This window comes from Cygnus atratus, chromosome 8 (genome assembly GCF_013377495.2).
Source record: "Cygnus atratus isolate AKBS03 ecotype Queensland, Australia chromosome 8, CAtr_DNAZoo_HiC_assembly, whole genome shotgun sequence".
NCBI classification, from domain to species: domain Eukaryota; kingdom Metazoa; phylum Chordata; class Aves; order Anseriformes; family Anatidae; genus Cygnus; species Cygnus atratus.
Window position 1 is genome coordinate 21,194,674 of NC_066369.1, and position 23,040 is coordinate 21,217,713.

A 23,040-nucleotide genomic window follows, 5' to 3' on the forward strand; every position below is an offset into this window, starting at 1 on the left:
CCATGGCGGCCGCGGTGGCGGAGCCCGCCGCCGTCTTCGGCTGCCGGCCGCGGGTCGGCGGCGGCGTCTGCTTCGTGGGGGAGCGGGAGGTGCTGCACGCCGCCGGGGCGGGCTGCGCCCGGCTGCACACTGAGCACAGGCGGCAGGCCTTCCTCCCAGGTGGCCCCGTCCCCGGTCCCCGTCCCCGCTCCCGGTCCCGGTGCGCTCCCCCGCCGCGCTGACCGCTCTCCTCCCCGCAGGCCGCGAGAAGAGCCGGGGCGTGCAGGCGCTGGCCGTCAGCCCCGACCGGCGGTTCCTGGCCGTCTCCGAGACGGCGGCGGAGGAGCCGGCGCTGACGGTGTACGAGCTGGCGGCGGGGCAGCCGCCGCGGAGGAGGAGGGCGCTGGCGGCCGCTGAGCTCCCGGCGCCGGAGGCGGCCGTGTCCCTCGCCTTCTCCCCCGACTGCCGGCACCTGGCGGCCGCCACCGGCCCCCCCGAGGTGGTGCTGGCATACTGGCTGTGGGACAGGCGGCGGCTGGTGGCGACGGCACGCCTCCAGGCCCCGGGCGGCGGCTGCCAGGTAACGGCACCGCGCTTGGGCCGGATCGCCACCCGGAATTACGCCCTGGTTGTGTGATTCGTGAGTGCGTTAGCGCTGTGAAAGCGAGGTGCCGAGGGAGTTATCTTACAGGCAACAAGTCAGCTGAGAGAATGTGGCCCTTAAACATTGCACCGTGATGCTTGGGAATGACAGTGCCCGGAAGGATCCCAGCCCAAAGGACATGTGCAGGGGATGTCTTCCTGTGGCCATGTGGCATCTGGTCAGGGCAAGAGAGAGAGGGGAGGGCTCTGCAAACTACACACAATTTCTGTAACCTTTCTTGGTATCTTATATTGGCCCCTCTCAGCAACAGGACAGAGCTAAATGAGATTTTGCTTTGATTTCTTACGGACGTTCTCATGTCCTTATATCACAGGAGACCTACGGTGTGTGGCCAGCACAGTTGGCCAATGCACATGCAACGTGTCCATTGTGTCCCCGCAGAAACACTCATGAAATATACTGGCTGCGCTAAGTAGGCTTAACACACATCTTGGAAGCTCTCGGTGTGGTTGGGCACCTTTTTCTTCCTGCAGTCTATTCTATGTCCAGATCAGAGGAGTATCTCAGAAAGAGTGGCTGGGAGCAGGATGATGCCACTCAAACAGTTCTTGCATCCTGCTTAGGTTGACCTATTTCAGTATCTTTCTTGCAGGAAGGTAAGAGGCTTTCATTATGTGGGTTGATTGGACCCTAGCTGCCATTTTTTTCTGGGGTACAGCTGCAAGCAGACGTGGGGTGACTGGCTTCAGCGCCTGAAGAGAGGACTGTGAAGATAACTGCTGTCTAAGGTCCCATTAAGCATGAAAAACAGGTCTAACTACCCCTGCTGTCCTTCTTGGGTAATGAGGTGGTTACTCCACTGTTTTCATCCATACATACCTAATTCTACAAATTAAAATGCATGAGTAAGGTTTGCCTCTCCTGAAATGCAGAAGTTCTTCCTCACCTTTAAGAATGGATGGTCTCACTTTTCAGGTAGCTGGCTATCTGAAAAACTTGCTAATCTATAGTAAAGATGTATTTTTGCCTTTGTTGTGTGATTCTGAAGGGAAGAGACAACTTCCATATTACATTGTGATTCAGATGGCTTCTTAGCTTAATAGAATCATAGAATCCGTAACATGGTGTAAAATTGATATACACAGTTCTGAAAGGGGGAAAACTGCAATATACAGTTATGATTATTTTACTCTCTTCTGTATTCCTATATGTTTCTGTAAACCTTTTCCCCTCATTTTATCTCCTGTATCTAGAACCTTTCTAGAACTTGCTTCTTTTTTTTTTCCTAAGTTCTGAAAGTCAACATAGTTATGTGAAATAATTTCTCTCTCCTTTGTTCCATAGGTGAGCTTTAGTCCTCAAGACAATGCACGTATTTGTATCAGTGGAAATGGCTTTTTTAAACTTTTTAAATACAGTGAGGGAACTTTGAAGCAGACGAATTTACAAAAGGGAAAGCCACAAAACTACGTGTGCCATGCCTGGCTATCTGAGGAAGAAGTTATATGTGGCACTGACACAGGCAAACTTATGTTGTTTGACAATGGAGAGCTGTGCTGGCAGACAAGTGTAGAGTACAGAAAAACCACCCAAAAAAGAAGGTGGCACAACAACAAAAGAATATGAGAGGTAAATCTTTGCAAAATTATTGGTTGGTTCAAAATCTTTGCAAAATTACTGGTAGGTTCATACTTGTGCATGAAGACTAGTTGCAGGCCATTCACTTCCTTCTTGTCCTGTTTATGAATGTGTTATATTTTTGTTGCTGATGATAAACATTCTTGTTTTGTCCTTTCTATACTTAAATCTTTATGCATTTACTGCTTGCAGATATTCTGAAGTCTCTTGTGAACTGGCTTCTGAAGATAATGGTTCACAACAGGATTTTGTGCCTCAAATATCTGCAGTTGCAGCCTATTCTAAAGGCTTTGCATGTTCGTGTAGCCCAGGAGTTGTTCTTCTGTTTGAGAAAACTGAGGAAAAGGAAGTCTACAAGGAGAGTCAAGAAATCTGGGTAGGGAGATAAAAGCTTTTCTAAGCAATTATGCAGCAGAGACCTGCTTTGGCAGGTGGGAGGGTTTTTTCTGAGTCAGTTATTAATAATTTTAAATGCATCTTTAAAACACATTATAAGCATTGGCTAAGTGTCCTGGTGATGTAGAAAGGCAGGGATTTACCAGAGGTCATGCTGAAGGTCAGTGACAGCCTTTTGCAAGGCAGCTCCGCATGTTCTACATGTTAAGTATGCTTTGAGGTTGCTAAACTTCGGGAAACCTTTAAGAAACTTGTATTTATGGAGACTTGGGAGCTAAGAAATAGTCTACATCAGTTCTGAAAAATTAGGCTGCTTTTTTCCCCCAGGCAAAGCTTTTTTCCCTTCAGATATTCAGTATAGATTTAATGAGACAATGCACTTTAAGTAATCTAGTAAGATTTCTAACTGGTCTATAAGCAGCAGTATGCACTGACATCCTGTGGTCCCAGGATAAGAACATTTAACTCTGGTGATCTGGTCAAGCCTCTAAGATTCCTGCTGAAATGTCCTCTGATGCTTTTTTCAGCTTCATTGTTGTAGGTACGGTTATGTTGAACGCTGTTCCCTGCCTGGCAGAACTTGTATTCTATTTTCTATCCAAGTTCTCTTACTGAGAAAACTCTTACTCTTACATTGTATATAAGTATGTATGTACTTATTAGGGTAGCATTACAGCAAAAGCGTGCGTATATGTGTGCACATATGCCTACTAATGGAATGTGGAGGCCTGGAATATCCCATGGGATACTTTTCTTGTTCAGCTTCCTCAGGACCTGTTCACCACTGAGCCAAAGCAGTCACGCAGCCAGGATATTACATGTATATGCTTCAGCCCCTCTGAGGAAACAATGGTTGTTAATACAAATAAAAATCAGCTTTACATGTTTACTATGCCCTCCACAGATCTTCTGAAGGTGAGTGCAACCTTTCCACATTCCACAACCAGCATGCCCAGTAAGGCGTGTATTGTAATGGCACACGCTATTCAGTGTCACTTTCCGTGATGTGTTCTCATGAAATCTGTTAGCTAGAGTCTGAACCCTTAAACCTCATGATACGAAGTGCTCTGCACGCTTCTCTAAGGGCTGTATTTCAGCAGCATTTCAACTTGTATGGTGTTAAATACCTAACCTGTGTACAGTAATACAAAAAAATATGTACACAAAAGAGTTTTGTAGTTATGGGACCTTTTTCTACATGTAGCCTAAAATGTTATTGGTGCTTCATTTCCAGCATGTAATAGCTAACATCCTGGTTAATTTGCTTATCATTCAGCACTTGAATACTTCTAAATATGTCTGACCATAACATCTTAACTGAGTTCTTGGAGGTCCAGTTCTATTTATTTATCTAACTTGTATTTCTCTCGGTACCTACAGTTATGTTGTGCTCTCTATAGTGTATGAGGACTGTGGTGCCTGCATCTTCCCTGCATCACTTCTCTTGATTATTAATTATAAAGTTGAAACTGATCCTAACACTTCTGTGTTTCTAGGGCTATGTTCAGACTGGTGCAGTGACAGGGTTAAGTGGCTTCCTCAAATCTGCTGTACACAAGGAGCTATGATAGATTTCTTACCTGACTTACTGCCTGCAGTGAAATACTTGATATTTTGTTTAATGTTCTCATTTGTTCTCAGGAGAAATCAAGTCATTTTGCATATCTGCATTTCCCATTACATTCTGCTTCGATCACGGGTCTGGACATCTGTATTCGGAGACCCATTGTTGCTACTTGTTCCTTGGACAGATCTGTTCGCATCTGGAATTACAAGACAAAGTAAAGAGTTGCTTTTGGTTGTTACTATCTCCTGCTTTTTTGTATGTTGTACTGAGCGGGCGACAGCACAATCTCATATGAATGACAGTGTTCCACTAAAATTCTTGTGTGGTGTGGGATACAAATGGTCTTACTGACATGATTTGGTCAGTATATATATGCAGTGCCTATAAAAAGAGTGTCGATAGAATCCATAGCCTTTTCTATTAAGCCAAATTTGTGTTTAACTTCTCATGTGTTTTGGAAAAAGAATCTTGAGGAACGTTTCATTCAGCTTCAGATCAGTTGTCCTTAAGACTACAGACAATAACCTTAAGATATTGTTGTCCCATCTCCTGCTTCATGGCTGTAGTTCTGAAGCAAAATGAGTCCAACTTTTAAGGTTCAGTGGGGGCGAGGGGAAGGAAAACAAATCTTAGAGGACACATTTGTGTAGGTTTTCAAACAGAGCTTCACCTACCTTCTTTGTTGTATTACAGTAAGAAAGGATTTGCTCCTGCACTTTCCCCACCTTTTCTGTGAACCAGAAAGTTCACATTTGCCCTTGTTCCTGTAATATCTGTGTGATCATCACTTAACCAAATACTTACAGATTTCCTCAAGGATAAGGCAAAGTCAGGTTGTACCTGCAGTTGCGTCTGCTGGGCCAGATGTTATCTTGTCAGGTGTGCATAGGGAGTTTGTACTGTTCCATACTGCACACCAGTTTTGTCTTTCAGCACTTTGGAGCTGTATAAGGAATTTCGGGAGGAGGCACACACAGTATCACTTCACCCCACTGGCCTTTTCTGTTTGGTTGGGTTTTCTGACAAACTACGATTTCTAAGTCTACTATATGAGGACATGCATGTTTTCAAGGAGTTTGCTGTGAGAAAGTGTGAAGAGGTAAGGAGTGATGCAAGAATGAAACTGGGGAGTTACAGGGAGCAGAGGGGTGAAAAAAATGACGGAAGACAGCATCCTGCCTGTTAGATCCTTGTAGGAGTTAGGATATCAAAGCAGAGAGAAAAGGTTTCTGACTGCTGGAAAAGGAGCCCGGAGACCCGTGCGTAACTGTGGGCCTGGGAGCCATTGAAGGGGTCTCTTGTTCAGAAATGTTAGAGGATTGGATTTTACAGGGGAAAGCACCAACTAAGAAAGTGGTAAGAGGCTGATTATGCTCCTTACGTAGCGTTCAGATGTTACATGATGTCATTGGAATTCAATGCATGAATTTTCATATCCACTGCATCTACAGTAACGGTTGGCTATATTCTTTTTGTAGTGCTCATTCAGTAATGGAGGCCATCTTTTTGCTGCAGTTAATGGAAATGTGATTCAAATTTATTCCAGCACCACCTTTGAGAATACTAATAATCTAAAAGGACACAGTGGGAAGGTTAGTAAACAAATCCTGAACAGTACAACTCATTAAAGCATGGACTAGTTCATAAGATGCATTTTGGAAAGGTGAAGTACAACCTTTGACACAAAAATTAGAACAAGGAATACAAAAGTCAATTTCGCTACTTAGTGTATGTGTTCGCTACATACATCTGGAGAGTCAGTCCTTAAGTTAAATGAGAATGATTTGCAGATAGCTGAACTAGGGGAAATATCCCAACAGTAAATTGTAAAAATGAAATATACTGCTTATTACTGAAATGAGCTTTTTCTGTCAGTGTGGCCATGAGGTAATTTGCATTGATTATTCTTGAATGCTGAAATGGAATTATCTGAAATATACCTAAGCTACTTAAATAAAATTTAGAAATATGGTTCCAAAGTTGTCATGGTTTTACCAGTAAAACGATTCTCTACTGTATAATTTGCACATTGGGGTCCTTGGTGTGTTTTGCTTTTGCCAGATACGTGCAGTAAAATGGAGTGCAGATGATGCAAAATTTGTCTCCTGTGACACACACGGTGCTGTGTATGAGTGGAATTTATTGACAGGTAAAAGGGAGACGGAGTGTGTGCTCAAGTCCTGCATCTACAGCAGCATTGCTCTGTCTTCTGACGCCAAAATCATCTTTGCTGTTGGATCAGACCAAACTCTCAAAGAAATTTCAGAGTCTTCGGTGAGCTAACAAGTGCTCTGGATGTTAGATAAGTTCTCTGGGGAGGGTGTTAGTGCTTAGGTTTTCTTATCTGTTTGGTAAGTAGAAATTAGTGATTTTTTGATAGCTGCAGTATTTATTGACACTTCTCTTGTGTTCTTATGTCCTTTACCATGAAACTTGAGATTCTGTTGTAGTTTTATATCTTTATAACTGTACTTGGATTTACCTAGAAATCTTCTAATCCCACTAACATACTAACTTTGCAATATGGTATCGACTGTTTTGCTGAAATATCAGGGTATTGGATCTACCTCTGTAGGCTACATATATATATTTTTTTTTAATCCAGAACAATATTAAATTGTACACGGTAAGCATTACATTTTTCAGAAGAGATTGATTTATGGAACTTGGCTTAAAATTTTAAGAGTGCACATGTGCATAAAGGTTAATACTAATTACTGTTAATGTTTGGTTTTTAGTTGTTTTTTTTTCTATAGGCATGTAGATTCTTTAAACTGCTTTATTTGCTGCAGGCAGTGATATGACAATTGCTCATATAATAAGTAATTAAATAATTTGGGGGAACTTAACGTAACGTGGTGTTTTTCTGTGTGTTTTGTTTTGGTTTTGTTTGTTTTGGGTTTTGTTTTTCTTTTTTAGATCCAGCATGAAGTGCCTGCTTTTGATGTTGACTATACTGCGGTAGCTGTTTCCCATTCTGGGAACATGGTATTTGTTGGTACATCTCTGGGGACAATTCGAGCTATGAAGTACCCCTTGCCTTTGCGCGGGGATTTCAATGAGTATCAAGCCCATGCAGGTGCTGTTACAAAGGTAACATGGAATACGTTCTTTTCCCTGCTGTGCCAGTTGCACGTCTCATTTAGCATTGATTCTCCTTCCCATTTCATAGCATAATACGTTAAAACTAAGTCTGAGCCTGCGTGTGGAGAATGGAGATTAGAGCATTCACAGAAGTCCTGTCTTTAGAAATAAAAGTCTCGACTATTTTACTTTCTCTTTCTTCTAAGATGTCTGTAACAAACGATGACCAATTTCTGCTGACTGCCTCAGAGGATGGCTCCATATTGATCTGGAAGGTGTATGACAAGGAAGGTGGGATACTGAAACGGGAAAAGGAAGTTGAATATGCTGAGGAAGTGCTGATCATGAGATCAGATATAGAAGAGAAGGTAGGAGGAGCAACCTGTGTATATGAACCATAGGATTCCTGGTCTACAGCGTATGAATTACATTTTCAAGATGTTTCTTACTAGCTGTGCCTATTTGTCTAAGGGGGTTTTCATGACTTTCTTCATAAGAAGAGACTACAGCAAGTAGCTGCAGCTGCTTGTTAATATGCAAACAGTGTTGTATTTGCAGCAAATGTGGATAAAAGCTTAGGCTTTTCTGTAATACTTCCCCCAATCACTTGTGAGTAGTTTTAATGTGGTGAAAAAGTCAGGAACTGCATTTTATAAACCATCTTGTAAAATAAGAAAGGAATTTTACTTCTGGAACTTCTTGGTCTGTCTTGCTAAAAATTCTCTGCAAAGGCTGTCTTTTTCATAAATATGTGCATATAGATAAAACATCCTTAATAAGTTGTTGCTAGTGGCAAATAATCTATTAAAATAAATATTTTCTCATCCATGTCCTAACAGAGTCAAGCAATGCTAGACCTGCAGATTCGTGTGAAAGAGCTACAGACAGAAAATGATTACCAGTTACATCTCAAGGACATGAACTATAATGAAAAAATAAAGGAATTAAAAGACATTTTCACTCAGGAAATAGGCTCCCTTAAAACCAAACACCAGGTAGGATTTATACTTCAGTGCCAAATACCAAGAAATCTTTCCCTTTCCCTTTTTGAGTTAAATTCAAACTTGCATTAAATATGTATGAATGCCATAAGGCATCTGAAAAGTGAAATATTCCTTTCCAATAAAGATGTTCTTGATGTTTGTAAAGCATGAACGTATCTCATAGGTACTAAGGGGAAGCAAGAGATCTCCCAGGTAGCCTGGGAGAAAACAGTTTCAGCAGTTTTTGCAGTAAGTGCTGCCTAAGACCAGGGATCAGTAAGCTATATCACCCTTGAGTAGAAATGAGACCGTGCTTTAAAACCTCCATCAAGTGCAAGTTGCACCTGCTGCAGGATCCAACAATTGTTCTTCTTAATGCCTTCTTCTTTACGCCTTGGCTGCTTAGCATTTTTAAAAATACTCAGTGATGTGTCCTGTATGCTTTTTGAAAACAGGAGTAAAATATATTCCCTGGATTTCTCCTGTTCATGTACTGACTGATTTCTCTGTGGTCATGAAGGAGGAATTTCCTGAAAGGCAAAAGCCGTAATAATTATTCCCAGTGTCTTATTTATCTGCGTCCACCAATTCTATTCCGTCCATCTGTCTGGTGCACACACCAGCTTTATGATTTATTGCATTTGTATTATTTTGCTATATTTCTGGACCCTTTCTAAAGTTAGAATGCAAGTGATGCAATAGCAATTTCACTGTCAGTCATATGGCTTGAAGTGAGAGATTGTCCACCATATTCCACATGATTCAATTCTGTCATCCTTATGTTCTTTTCAATATTTTCAGTGAATAATATCCTGTCCTGGTGATTTGTCAGCACTCATGTTGAGTTTTACATAGCCATTTCAAACAGTATTTTGACTCCACATAAAAAAAAAAGGATTCCAGAGTGAAAGCTTGCTAAGTTACTAATTAGTTCTATTATTTTATGGTCTTTTCATTTTCAAGTGCTCCTTTTATATCTTTCTTGTCTTTTGGTTGTGCAAATAGTCTGACAGGTTTCTACTTCTGATTTTTTTTTGAGAAATTTAATTACTCGTTTTAATGTTTTCAGGTTGATACTTAGGCTCTTTGGTGTTTCTGGTGGGTTTTGGTGGTTTTCACGTGGGGTTTTTATTAATTTACTTATTTTATTTAAGTAACCAGAGTTTTAACCTTTCTGTTTTTTCTCATTTTTGTACAGCTTGACCTTTCAGAAGAAAACCTTTTAACTTCTTATAGATTCCTCTACCTGTGTTTTACCTGTGCCAGTTTTATTCTGCTGTTCTTCAGGTCTTTTCGTAGGTAGTGCTTGGCTATACAGTTTTATTAATCTCAGCTACACTGCAACTTCTTAAGGCTTGGTGATTATAAGCTTGCAAGCAAATGCCTTTGAAAGTGAATAAAAGTTCTAGGCAGGGAAGTTGTACTTGCTGTATGAGTATCAGTATGTGTTAAGAGTAAACGGAATGACAGATTTAGGCAGGTTTGGAGCTAGCCTTTCTAGTTCTTGTGGCCAGTAGGCAAAGAGAGTATTTCTGTTTATGCAAGACCCTTACAGTAGTTATGAGAAGAAGGTCAAAAAGTTGTACCCATGGCAGTTCTCTCCAAATTTTCTGGGAAATTTCTCACCCATCTTCTTTTTCCAATTCTTAGTGCTCTTTTAGATTAAATCGTTTGTAGTGGTAGTAGAACATTCCAAGAAAATGGTGTTCAAGCCTCAGTTTGAATGTCAGTGTTTTAGGATCTCAAAGTTGCACCAAGTGAGAAAGGAAGCAGCTTGAATTTTGTTGTCTTGACAGCAATTTGCAGAACTGCAAATTCTCCTCAAACAGGCACGCACAAAGAAGTGGAGGTTTTTGTGGCTTACAAACTTTTCTTGTTAAATTAGGGTTATACAATGCCTTGTATTATATGAAGTCCATTTGCTACTTTCCTTTAGCTTCCTTAGTTTTGTAATTTGTTGTAGTGAATTAATCTCTGGGAAAACTTGTTTTTGTAATGCATGGTATCTGCTTTTTTGATGAGAGATTTCAAACATAAATCTGTTGTGTATGTGTTCCCCATCATGGGTAAGAACTCAAAGAATTAGGACCCTGCTTTGCCTATTTTTTAATTAAAATTTATTTTTCTTATTCTTTACCAGATTTTGCAGGCAGAAAAAGAAAAACAGGAGCTGCAACACCAGTCTCAACTGTCTGAGCTGATGCATAAACAGGCCAAGGAGATGCAAGACCTAGGTTAGACTGCAACAAATGTTTATAACTAGAATGTGAAGGAATTGCATTAGATTCCTAGCAAGTAACGTGATGGGAAGAGATTACTAGAGTGCAAAGCACAAGGAAAAAATGCACGTATGTCATACAGTTATTGCAAACCAAAAGTTTGTCTTAACAGCATGCACAAGCAAGAGAATGTGTATGTGGGCACTGTATCTTTTATGTTCTGTTCCTGAGATAAATAATTTCCTTATTTATACTATAGCTCACTGTACAATAATAGTGATATCGTACAGTTCAGCAAGCAGGCTAATTAATGTACAAGGTGCACAACATGGAAATACCTGAACCCCAGATTCTTAATCAAGATAAAGCAGAAATACTGCAAATTAGTACCAAAAATCAAGTCCACCCGTAAGACTCATCCTCTGTAGCAGTTGTACTTTTACAGTTCTGTCATTGTTGACATTCTCAAGAGAATGCTTAGAGTGGCTATTATTCATTTATTGTTATGGCAAACTAGGAGATTTTGGTGCAGGTTTTGGACTTGTTCAAGCTGGAACAGAACTTTTTTTCTGTTGCAGTGAGCAGGGGTACAGTGGAATATTCAGAAACAAAACTGAGAAGGGTGAATGACAGCTTTGGAATGGGCATTATTACTGAAGTGATAAGTAAAAGGAAGAGCAGGAAACCCAAGAGATGGTTTTCTGATGTAGAATTTTGTATGGCCACAGAAACCTCTGTATATCTGATGAAGAAAGTGATGAGGTGCTTCTAGTATAACTTATTGCAACCAGCTGCCGAAAAGACAGTAGAAAATAAGACATTGATAACTGCAAAAGGATAGGATACACCTCTCTTTTCTATTAGTTTTATCAGTTCCATATGTTTCCTGTTACTAGAATCTGACAGTAATCAGAAACTCTTAATGGAAAATGAGAAATACCAGGAGCTGCAAGTGAAATCCCAGAGGATGCAGGAGGAATATGAGAAACAACTGCACAATTTGGAGGAAAGCAAAAGCAGGACTGTGGAGGAGCTAACAGTATATTATGAGGAAAAACTTAATGAGAAATCTGTTCTGTTGGAAGAGGTAGGAAACTTGATTGACAGTTTGAATTATTGACTATGTTTATTTCCAACTGTGATGAAATGTTCCCTAGAGGAGGGAAAGTTGGCTCCCTTCATGCAAATCCTAATCTGCCTGTAACCTTGGGGAAATATGTTGGCAGGTAGAATAGTAATGAGGAAAACCCCAGCTGAGTTACCAGCTTTTCTGGGCTTCATACATTCAGCAAGTAACCTGCTAAGGAGAATATCCTTGGGCATTCTATTTGCCTCTCTTTCTCCTATATCTAAGAATTCCTGTTTATTAATGTGTGTTAGATGATACACTTAACTGCAGTTGGAGAAAGATTCAATCACCTTGTTCTGATGAAGAGATAGCATATCCAAAATGGTGAATTCTGTGACAGATCAACTCCCATTTGTTGAAATCACCACTGACACTAAGTCCCTGGGGTTCCTGTCTGCATAATTTGGGGAATATCATGAGTACTTAAAAAATTCCTGCACATTGAGGTCAAAGACTTGGCCAGATAGGGTAGCCAGATAACCAATGCTGATACATCTAATGCCAATAAATTCCATCAACATCACTGATTGCAGCCCTATGCTGCAACACCAATAGGGAAAGAACGAGAGGAAAGAACATGAGAAGAGAGTGATACAGAGACCGATGGAAAACTGAGTGTTTATTGGTTGTTAATGCATCAGAAACAGCAACTTAAAAAGATTTTCTGAAGTGTTTCTCATGTTTGCATTTGCTTCTGCCTGGACAATTTTGCTGATTTGAGCTAGATTTTCAGATTTATTTTTTTTTTAATATTGTAGTCTTCTTAAGACCTGGATGCTTTAAGTTAAGAATTTTTTGTATCTAAGTTTTTTAAGTGACTTTAATCCCTTAAGAACTTGTTAGCTTAAACGATATTGTTGTTGAAGAGTCCACTACTAGGGTGGGCCCTCCCAGGAGAAAGACAGTTGCAGATAAAGAATTATCCTCTTTATTGATCTCTTACTTTTGTGTTCTCTAATATTTACTTCTCCTAACTGCAGGCAGAGGAGGATATAAGGCAGCAGCTTCAAGCACATGAAGAAATTAGGAAACAGATTGAAGAAGATGAAGACCAAGAAATTCTAGATATCAAAATCAAGTATGAGAGGCGACTTGTAGAAGAAAAAGAATCAAATCTGCAACTGAAGGGAGAAATAGGAGTCATGAATAAAAGGGTATCTCTTATTCTGTGATAGGATCACACCTGTAACATGGGGACCTATAGCCAAGAATTGAATATGATTAATGACATGTTAAGGCCTAATAATATCTAGTCTGTAAATATTTGGCATTTCATATGAGAATAGTCGTCCCTTTTTATATCAGTTTGAATATTTCGGGATATTTGTGCAGAAGAAGAAGATGTGTGCTGATTGTATTGTTGATATGGTTATAGACAGATGATAGAGCAGTGTGTGTGTTATTTTTAGTACACTTTTTGTATCTTATGTAGTTTGAAATCATAAATAATAATATTGTTCCTCCTATAATGGGAAAGAAATGAACCTTTTCATTTTTCCAAGATCCAATGTGCTACTATGTTAGAAAAATACTTCTACTGCTTCATTTAATGCAATACACTTTGTGTTTTGTACACATCATCATTTTTTATTGTTCTTACTCCTTGAGTTTTTAAGGAGGCATAAAACCTTTTAGTTCTGTTACTAGCTGGGCATTACATTTGCCTGAGGATGTTGGATGGACATTTTTTCTTTCAAGTTTCTTCAGTATCTATTTTGGAGGCATAGAGGTTCTCTACCTTCCCGCAGTCTTTTATCATGGTATTGCCTTCAGTTCTGATGTCTTTTAGACACCAGCACATTGAATGCCCTTCCTGAAGTGATATCTAAATCCTGTAATGTCTTAATTTGATAATCTTTATCCTACACTGTCTTCAAAGTAACTTAGAAAGTATGGTAGTTAAGTGGTGCACAGCTTCTGGAGACTGTTAAGCTCTTACCTGTTTGCCTCTCCAGTTGAGCAGCCTACAGAAAGAGCTCAAGGAACGAAACAGTGACATTGAGGAAATGAAACTGGAACAGCAGAAGCTGCAAGATGTAATTAAGTCACTGGAAAAGGACATTGTGGCGCTGAAGACAGAAATTGAAGAGAGAGCTAACACCATCCAGGACAAGGTAAGAAGGTGGACAATTGGCTGATATCAGTCACCCTCCCTTAATTTAATACAAGTATTTATTTTGACAGTATTGTATTGTGTTAATATCACGTGACTGGAAGCTCAACTTTAATTTGAAGAATTTGCAGTCTTTAGTTTGGGACCTCAGTGTTTTACTGACATTCTGAGCTTTTGGGAGCTCAAGTGTTGAGTTTCTCATTCCCCATTCTGGGATTTTTAGGATTATACATTATCTCTGCATTATTTGCCCCCTTCCTACCCACTGAATCTGTGTGAGGTGTATGAAGCCTAGTTTTCCATTAGATCTATGACTGCTGTTTTGGCCTCTGCCATGTTTGTGTATCGTTCTAGGGATCTGTTTGAGAGGGCTGTGGCTGATTCATAACTCTGTACATATTTCTCCCAGGAGAAGCATATATATGATCTGAAAAAGAAAAATCAGGAACTAGAAAAGTTCAAGTTTGTACTGGACCACAGAATAGAGCAGTTTAAGAAGCAAATAGGATCACGTGAAAATGATACCAAAACCATGAATGAGCAGATCCGTGAGGTGAGTAACACTGTCATTTGGCCTCTGCTCCTAAACCCTTTGGCTGAATACAGAGATGACCAGGCAAGTCCCATGGAGGTTCACCTGTTTATTCCTTAACTTCTTTCAAGGATACACAGCATTGATTCAGTATCTTTACAGCTAATAAAAATATTTACACACAATACCTGCTATTTATTTTTTGTGTCACATGGTACCAATGATCAATACAGCTATTTAAGCTCCTCTTTCAGTATTTTTTTCTAGACTCTGAGTAATATACTTTTTGCTTAAAAATAGATCTCATCCTTATGTAGTTGTCCTGCATGCACCCTGTAGAGTTTGCAAGACACTTTACTGATCTGGAGGAAGAGAGAGTGAACTTCTCTTACAAAGTTACAGATTTGTGCAAACATAACCCAATGTAGGAATTAGGTTCATCAGCTAATCCATGGAAACTTTCCATGTGTTCATAATTAGCTTGCAGAAAATTTTTTGAGGCAACTTACTCATGATAGGATCTTACTGTGATCTCTCAATAGCTAATCAGTGACCTGTTAGTTTTCATAAGTCTGTTTATTCAGAATGAAAGCCTTTTAAATAACTAGTGAACATTTTATATGCATGTCAGACTATCATGATGAAAGCCCTAGCCTCTTCTCTGGTCACCATCTCATGTCAGTAAATGCTGAAGCATTAGTGCTTTTTTCCCCTGTATTCTACATATGTTATCACAGCTTTTCATGGATTTGTTTCTTTTCAGTATCAGTTGGTTCTTATCGTTGCACTTGCTTGTTCCAGTATTGACTATTAATTTATACCTCATCCATTTTTATTCAGGTGGAACAGTACAGCTCCAGTCCAGGTCAAGGAAATGAAGAGGCATCACATCACTTAAATACCTATAACTCAAAATGGGATTGAATAGGCATTTTTTGTGTGTTTTCTCTGTACTCTGGCAGAGGGCAGTGTTGTTCCAAAATTGTATTGGTTCATGTTGTATGTAATTCAACCTGAAAGGGGATCTACTCCCTCAAGTCTGTGTTTCTCGTCTCTGGTTCTCCTGTTACGTGTTATTTTTTTTATAATGTCTTCTCTTAATCTTGATTACCCCCACGCTTCCTTTCAGATGGAGGGGGAACTGGAACGATTCCAGAAGGAGAGCACACATTTGAAACTGAACATCACACAACTGCAGCAGAAACTAAAGGCAACTGATCACAACATGCACAAAGAGAGGCAGAAGGTATGAGGTAGCAGTCCACAGGTCCTGCATAATGAAACAGGGGGGATGAAACACTGCAGAAGCATTAATCTGAGCAAAGAGGTCCTTCAGGGATACTGTGTACAAGGACCAGGGAACAGGAGATTCTCTGGTTAAGTGGGAACAATGACAGAAAACTTCCAAATCTGAAACCAGGTTAGCTATTTGATATTAAAAAAATCCAGTTTCTTGTATGTAATTTCAGCCAACACATTCTCACAGGTTTAACAGAGCAGTGAGGCAGAAGCCTAACTGAGTCAGTGCCCTATCAATTTTTGTTTGTTTGTTTTTGTTTTGTTTTTAATGAAGTATTTTAAAACAATAAAGGGAAGTAAAAGTATATGAGAGCTTTTACCTGTTTTGCTAGACTTTCTAGGAAGATTGCATGTGACAGAGTGTTCTGATGAGCTAAATAAGAATGTATCTACATTAAACACTAACTACATTGTTCTTGCAGAAACAAAATATGGAAGCTTTGATCAAACGATTTAAAATGGATCTTCATAATTGTGTGGGCTTCATTCAGGATTACAAAAAACTGAAGTATGGGATCCGTGAGCTCTACACCAAGTATGTGCAGCAATTGGACATGGTGAGTTGCCTTCTTACATGGTGAGTTGCCTTTGCCTATTCCTTGCAGGTGAATTTATGTGGTAGTGTATTGAGGCAAAATTATGTGGTAGTGTATTGAGGCAAAACTTTGTGCCCTCTCAGGTGGAGACTGAAGAGGTAGATGTAGATTTGCAGAAGGAATACACGAGACAGCGAGAGTATCTTGAGAGGAATTTGGCAGCTTTAAAAAAGAAGGTGGTGAAGGATCAGGAAATCCATCAAGCTGCTTACATGCGCATCATGCAGGTAACAAGCTTTTTCCTTATGTTAAGGGAGGTAAGAATGAAGCAGTTGCACAGAAGAGACTTCAGTCACCATTGTGCTATAATTTGTTAGGACTTTGAAACAGTTTTGGTTTGTTTCCTTGCCAGAAATGCCTAGGGCTTTCAAGAGTTTCTATTCAAGGATAATATTCATTGAGCTCTAGTGCTCAACAGTTTTCTGGACAGAAAGAGCAAGATCTCTGAAGCCAGAAAATGATGCTGTTTGTGGATGCTTTCCTTTGTCTGCCACTTCCCAGTGTTAAAGGAGATAGGGATCTCTGCTGCCTGGATTTTTTTTTAAGCCATTGATGGACTTACTTTATTTTGAACAGTATTTAGAATTGCCATCATAGTCAATTTGCACCTGAGTACTGAGCTGCACTTGCTGTGTGGTGGTGTTTAGGAAGTAATTTTGGAGGAAGAAAAAAGATTGGCTTTCTTTGGCCACATAGTCCAATGCCTACTGGTCTGAATTCAGAAGAACTTTCTGCGGCTCACATCCATGTTTTCCAAGGAAGTTCAGAATCAAATGATAAATAAGCCTATTCGTACTGAGACCTCTCAGAATCTTTGTTCTTTACAAGGCAGGATAAACTTGTGACTGCTGGGGCCAAAGACCTAATTTGTTTTCATCTGGAATGAGAGGATCTAAAGGCCCACATCCAACATCCTGGGAGGACAGCACTTGTACAGTCTCTTCTTACCCTGGTCTCCCTTTGCTCAGTCAGCATTTCCTTTTCCCCTCACTAGCTCTTTCTTCATTGTTAGCTTATTATGCTTCCTCAGGATCTCTAGACCTCAGTCCTCTCCTAAATCATCTGTCCTTTGTTATGTATTCATAGTGCTCCTTCAGGCCCAGACAGCAGTGATCTTCTTCTTTGGCCTTGATTTAATTTTTTTTTTATTCCTTCTGTGAATTAGATGCTTCCTTTTCATACAAAATGAGATGGCTTCAGAAGAGAAACTGAAGAATTTCCTTTCTGGAATAGGGTGACAGATGGTGCTCATAATGATAATACTTGATGTCTTGGACCGGTAAGCCTAACGTGAAATGATGGTTAAAAATGAATTAATAAAACATCTGGAAGATGAAGATATCAAAGGTTCTAACCAGCCTAGTTTCTTCAAAGAAAAAGCAGTTCTCTGAAGTCTAGTAGATTAATGAGACTTTACAGCCAGGAGGAATTATCATGATCTTCCAGTCCATCACAGGAGGCTTTTAAGACTAGTTTAGACAAACTTCTGTCAGGGCTTGCTTTGAACAAGTAAATGACATTTTGATGGCCTTCTAGCTCTGTATTTCTGTAATTCCTCAGTTGTGCTTACATTTTCAGAGCTGTGCATTCCTCTTTGAGTGACTGTTCATAGGTACATTCCATTAGTGACTGCTGCAACAGATGATTAGAAATGTCAAGATAATTTTAATTATTCTTACCAATTGACAAGTTGCTTGTTGTTGGACTGTTAGTTTTCCCTCCAGCCTTCTGTATTTGTAATGGCGTCTTTGGTCACGTGGATACGTAAGAACAGACATACTGAACAATCTCCAAGTGAGACTGCTTGAACTGAAGCATGTGTAGGATGATCTTTTCTATGATGTGTCATACTGTTCTCTGACAGTCAGCACTGTAGGGACTTAGGAGATTGTAGATTGCATCCAGACATCATCTGCAGTTGTTCCTGGTGTCCTCATCCTCTATGCATTTGATCGATCTCTTTTCTGAAATATTTTTCACATTTCCACAGCATCTTATGGCAATGAGTTTTGCAGTGAACATTTATTTTAATCCGTTGCATGATCACTTCATTGCAGTGCAAGCTTACTGTCAGAATGCAAAGATTAAATTAAAGGCTAGTCTCTCTGTACGGCATGCCTCTTCAGAAGAATATTATCAGCATCAGCCAGCAGCCTTTTTAGCACCCAGCAAGCCAAACAGCATTTCTACATAGCCCAGATTACCTCATACAGGATACTATGTATTATGCTAATAGGCCAAAAGTAAGATCTTCAACAGGTAACAGCATTCAGCCACTTGGAGTGAATTTATGAATGTATTCATGCCAAAGTGCACCTTAACAGAAATAGCGTGACGTAACCCTGAAAGCTGTTCACCAGAAAATTTCTGTGATTGATTCTCTGAAGTTATCCTATTCAGGATCAAGCTCTGGCATAAACATATAGCAGCTAAATTTTGTCTGTGTTTAAAGAATTGAATTAAACAAGTCAGAGTCTACAAAATACTATATTTTCAGAGCAGGCTGTATTGGGTCACCACCTCATGCTGCATTTAGAGTCCAACACAACCAGTGCAAGACCAACTGTTCCTGCCCAACAACTTCAAACCTTAACACGTTCCACAATCTGCCTCTGTGTCACTGACATTCAGCTGAAGGGAAACTATAGCATAGTTGGTATACTTGTCTTAGTTTGAGTTATTAAAAATCTTGCCAGATACACGCACCTTGAGTTATTGCTGCCAACTCGAATTCCTTGAATGCATCTGTATACAGAAAATTGCTGTAAGCGTGGTACTTTGTTACTAACCAGTTCTGAGTTGTCTGTTTCTACTGCACTGACTCTTGTGTGTTGCTAATATATCTAATATATCATAAGGAACCAAATCACATGCTTTCCATATATCTCTCATGGCAACACAGTTTTCTTTATCAACCAAAATTATCATCTAATCAAAAAGAATCAAGACTTGAAAATATCTTTTCAATATTGAAATGTCAGTAATCCTTGTTCGTATCACCTGCTGTTTAACTGTGTTTCCTGTTGCATGAGACTGCTGTTAAAAGTGTACCGTTTGGCCATCTGTCTTTCACAAATATTGCTGTTTATGGTGAAGTTCCGGGAGCTGAAATGGTGCTGTTTTCCAAAACTTCTGAAAAACCGTTACAGATAACTGAAATCATTGATGATCTTCATACGAGCTGTTGATGTGATTTCACTGTCAAATGAACAGAGGCGAATGTACAATTCCACTCCTGTTTAATTAGAAAAGAAATATTTAGCTAGTGATTCTCCTGTTTATGAGTCATGAGCAACAATTTTATCATCCTTCACTAGTATTAGCCCATATTGTTTATGCTGAGGTCTTTGAACCTGTCAATACAGTGAGTAAAGGAGAACCATATTGTATTCATTTGTACTTTCACAACACCTTCGGCAAGATTCTTTGTGGTATGCTGTTAAAAAATTAGAGCTGAACTTTCACAGGTTGAAAACTGATCAACAAAAGAACAAAAGTTGAATACATGGCCAACTTTTCCTCATAACAAAATGTTAACAGTAGGTGTCTCAAGTCCCCATCCGCTTTATATATTTCTTAATAATGTGGAAGGGGTGTTGGAAAGTGATGTCAGTCATAACTAATGAAAAAGTCTTTGAAGAACTGCAAGGAGATAGAGATCGTTTAAGTGAACAGACACATGGTGGCAAGTGAAAAGCAAAATAACGCACCCTGGGCGGAGGAATGGGATTTCTTCACATTAATTCTGAATTAATTGGATCAATCCCAGAACAGGACCTGAGCTTCCCTGTTGAATTGTCAGAGAAGATGATGTCTTAGAGTGAAGCTGCAGTCAGAAAAGCAAAACAGATATTAGCTTCTTGAGCTAATGTGATTAGAATACTGTCACATTTTATATCAGATGTACTGTAGCTTTTATCTGAAATGCATAAAGTACTGACTGCTCTAGCTCCACAAGTATGTAGTATGTTCTGCTTCTTATTCTGATTCTATGCTGTTCAGTGTCCTTCCAAAGGAGATAAGGATACATATTGCTGAGCTATTGAGATAGTCCTGTACTTTTCCTCATAAAGCACATTGTTTTTGCAGGAAAATGTAAGTCTGATTAAGGAAATTAATGACTTGCGGCAAGAACTGAAGGTGGCCTATACCCAGGTACATGACCTCCAGTCAACACTAAGGTTAACCAAGAAGAAGCAAGCAATTCAAGACCCAGGTGAACAGTGCTTCATGTGTGTTTCCATATTGTCAGGGCTCATTCCAGAAGCCATCTTTGTCCTTAGTGAACAATTCTGTTACTGTCCCTGTATTGTACCAGCTTGTCTTGCCTGATGGCACCTGTTATATTGTAACATTCTGGTGAATACTGCAAAATCTTACTATTTAGCTTTACTCCTTCAGTTCTGAAAGATGCTTATTCCTTTCCTTGCTTATTCTAAAGAACTGTGAGCTAGACCTTTGTTTCTCTGCTCTTTGTTCTCTGTTTTTGTCTTCTAGCTCCCTCCAGTGAACTGCTGTCCAGCCCAGCTGTGCTGAGGTTGAATGCACAGAAGGAAAATGAGAAAATCATAGAAATGCAGCAGCTGGAAATTCAATACCTACGAGACCAAATCAGGGAGAAGGGGCAAAGCCTTGCAGTTCAGCCTCTGTTAGATGGAATGCTTCCTAAGCTGAATCTGGAAAGAAGCCACAAGACACAGCAACAGTGACCTGGCTCAGGGACACCTTATGTTATTATATTCTCCTGGCAACATAAGAAATACAACAGCACAGATTAGACTTCCGTGATCGTATACTCTTCCACTAGAAGCATTTGTGCAGCACTCATTGCTGAGGACACAAGGTATCAGCCTTCCTTCCCTCCTCCTTTCCTGTAATCTGTCCTTTCCTCTCGTTTAAGCACGCGTATTCTGAAGTCTTTCTGCCAAGGAGTCAAGATAAAAAATAAATATATTTGTACTAATGCAAAATTGATCTTTGTGCCTTCATAATTGGGCAGGTATACACTTGAAAGATAATGTGTCCTCATGTGTATTGAAAGATGTGTCCTAGTTCAGAACTGCTGGTAACTCTGTAAACATTTCTACTAGAATTCTAATTGTATTGTGCTGCAAAAATCACCATCAACCTTCTCTTTTCCAGTATTTCATATATCCATACAAAGGGCTGCCTGTACTTAAGATGGGAATAATGTCCCTTATTCCAAGGAAGTGTCCAGTCCCTGACTAAAAATCAGTTACCCTGTGAAGGCAACCTTTGCCTAGTGGTCAAGCACACCTGAAGTGGAGCCCTTGCTCAAGCCACTGCCTCATGTCTCTGGATGTGTTGTCTCATCTGTTACAATCATTTCAGCAGGACAAAAAGATTGCCCAGTTTCAGACTCCAAAATCTTCAATAAAGTCCAAATCTTATGTCATACCTCACCTTTAACTTAGATAATTTCACCTTTGCTTTGTCTATTTTCCAACATCTGTAACTCCTTTAGTTCTTTTTTTTTTCATTAAAATCTTCTTAATAAATCACTTTTGAAAATACTGATGTATAGAAAATAAAGAAGGAGTCCTTTCTCTAATCATTAGGGAAAAAAGTAAATTTTTCATCCTTTGTTGTCAGCACATGGATACATGCCTGCCTCACTGAAGAATTCTGTGCATGCTTCAGAAGTCTTTAGCTACTGATTGAGCATGGGAAATATATAGTGTTATAACAGCCACTACATTATTGTTTCTGTTTTCTATCCTGAAGTGTAGAGAAGTGACAAGTGCTTTCTAAATGCTACTAATATTATTACACTGAAGATCAAGGCGCAAGGCTGGATAACATGTAATCTGTGTTAATATTTGGGATGCTAGACTCTTCCAAGCTAACTCCATGGTAAAACAGATGGTTCCATGAGCGCCTATGACCTAGGAGACTTCAGCTGAGTGCCTTGTCCTTGAATGTGGAATAAAGCTTCCTTAGTCTTACTTCTTTCATTTTGCAGCTTTAACCTGCGTGAAGTGTAAGTTTTGCAGGAACAAAAGGAAGAAGTTATGATGGAATTGGTCTTTTAACGTGCTAGCTTAACACCCTTTCTTCCTCCCTCCCCCCAATATAATCATCTTGATACTTCCTGTACAGAAAGAGGATGTAATTAATGTAATTAGCAAATATTTTAGAAACTAGTTCCCTCTTAAATTTTCAGAACACACCCATATAATTTGCTAGACTCCCATGTGGTATAATTTTCACCTCACTTTGCAGAATAAATTGAGTGGTAGCAGCCACTACTTTAATAGATGTGGTTTAGAGAAATGGAATCAATCTTTCTGAAGAAAAAGAACCTTGTCCTAATAAGAGGAAGAAGCATATGCAGGTGAAGAATGATTTCTAAGTGGTGATTAATATGCTTAAAAGTATGCCCATGTGTCACCCTCATTAAAAAGATGTCATTTTAAAGATGATACAAAGCCTGATGGATGAAGCCTACATAGACAGCTGGCAAGCTAGGTTCAAGAGGATTTTGAACTTGATCATGGTGGGTAAGAGGTGACTAAAACATTGTTCGCAAAGGAGAACATTAAAAGTCAGGCACAGCAAAATGTTACAGCTAGGGTTTATCAGAGACTCACTGGGAAAAAAAATATTTTCCTTCTGTACTGGGAAAACAAGGCCAGGATCAATCTCCTACACATGTGCTGTAGAAATGCTTTCAGAATTAAGTTTTAACTCAATTATGGTTTTGTATTCTGATGGTCTTCTGAATTTCTCAGGGTGCAAAGGTGCTTTCTGCTTTCGTCCTCTCTTGGTCTGTGTTGTCTGATGAGCATCTCATGCTTTTATAAAGTTACAGGCCACTTTTTAAAGTGAGTAGATGGCCAGCTTTAGAGCTGAACAAGGCTTCCTCTTGGATGATGTGTTT

The 23,040-nt window shown here is 39.6% G+C and overlaps 1 protein-coding gene across 1 annotated transcript; it reads left to right on the forward strand.

The window, feature by feature from the left end:
* Positions 1-2: 2 nt before the first annotated feature.
* Positions 3-21,667, forward strand: CFAP57 (cilia and flagella associated protein 57). The gene is given in 23 exon segments (XM_035538228.2): positions 3-159; positions 240-559; positions 1,928-2,164; positions 2,166-2,212; positions 2,414-2,597; positions 3,380-3,532; positions 4,259-4,398; positions 5,118-5,283; positions 5,663-5,776; positions 6,246-6,458; positions 7,104-7,277; positions 7,475-7,636; positions 8,108-8,263; positions 10,392-10,485; positions 11,367-11,557; positions 12,580-12,753; positions 13,555-13,713; positions 14,122-14,265; positions 15,374-15,490; positions 15,966-16,100; positions 16,223-16,366; positions 20,229-20,355; positions 20,637-21,667. Coding segments are annotated over 23 exon segments (3,720 nt in total). The 3' UTR covers positions 20,849-21,667.
* Positions 21,668-23,040: the final 1,373 nt, after the last annotated feature.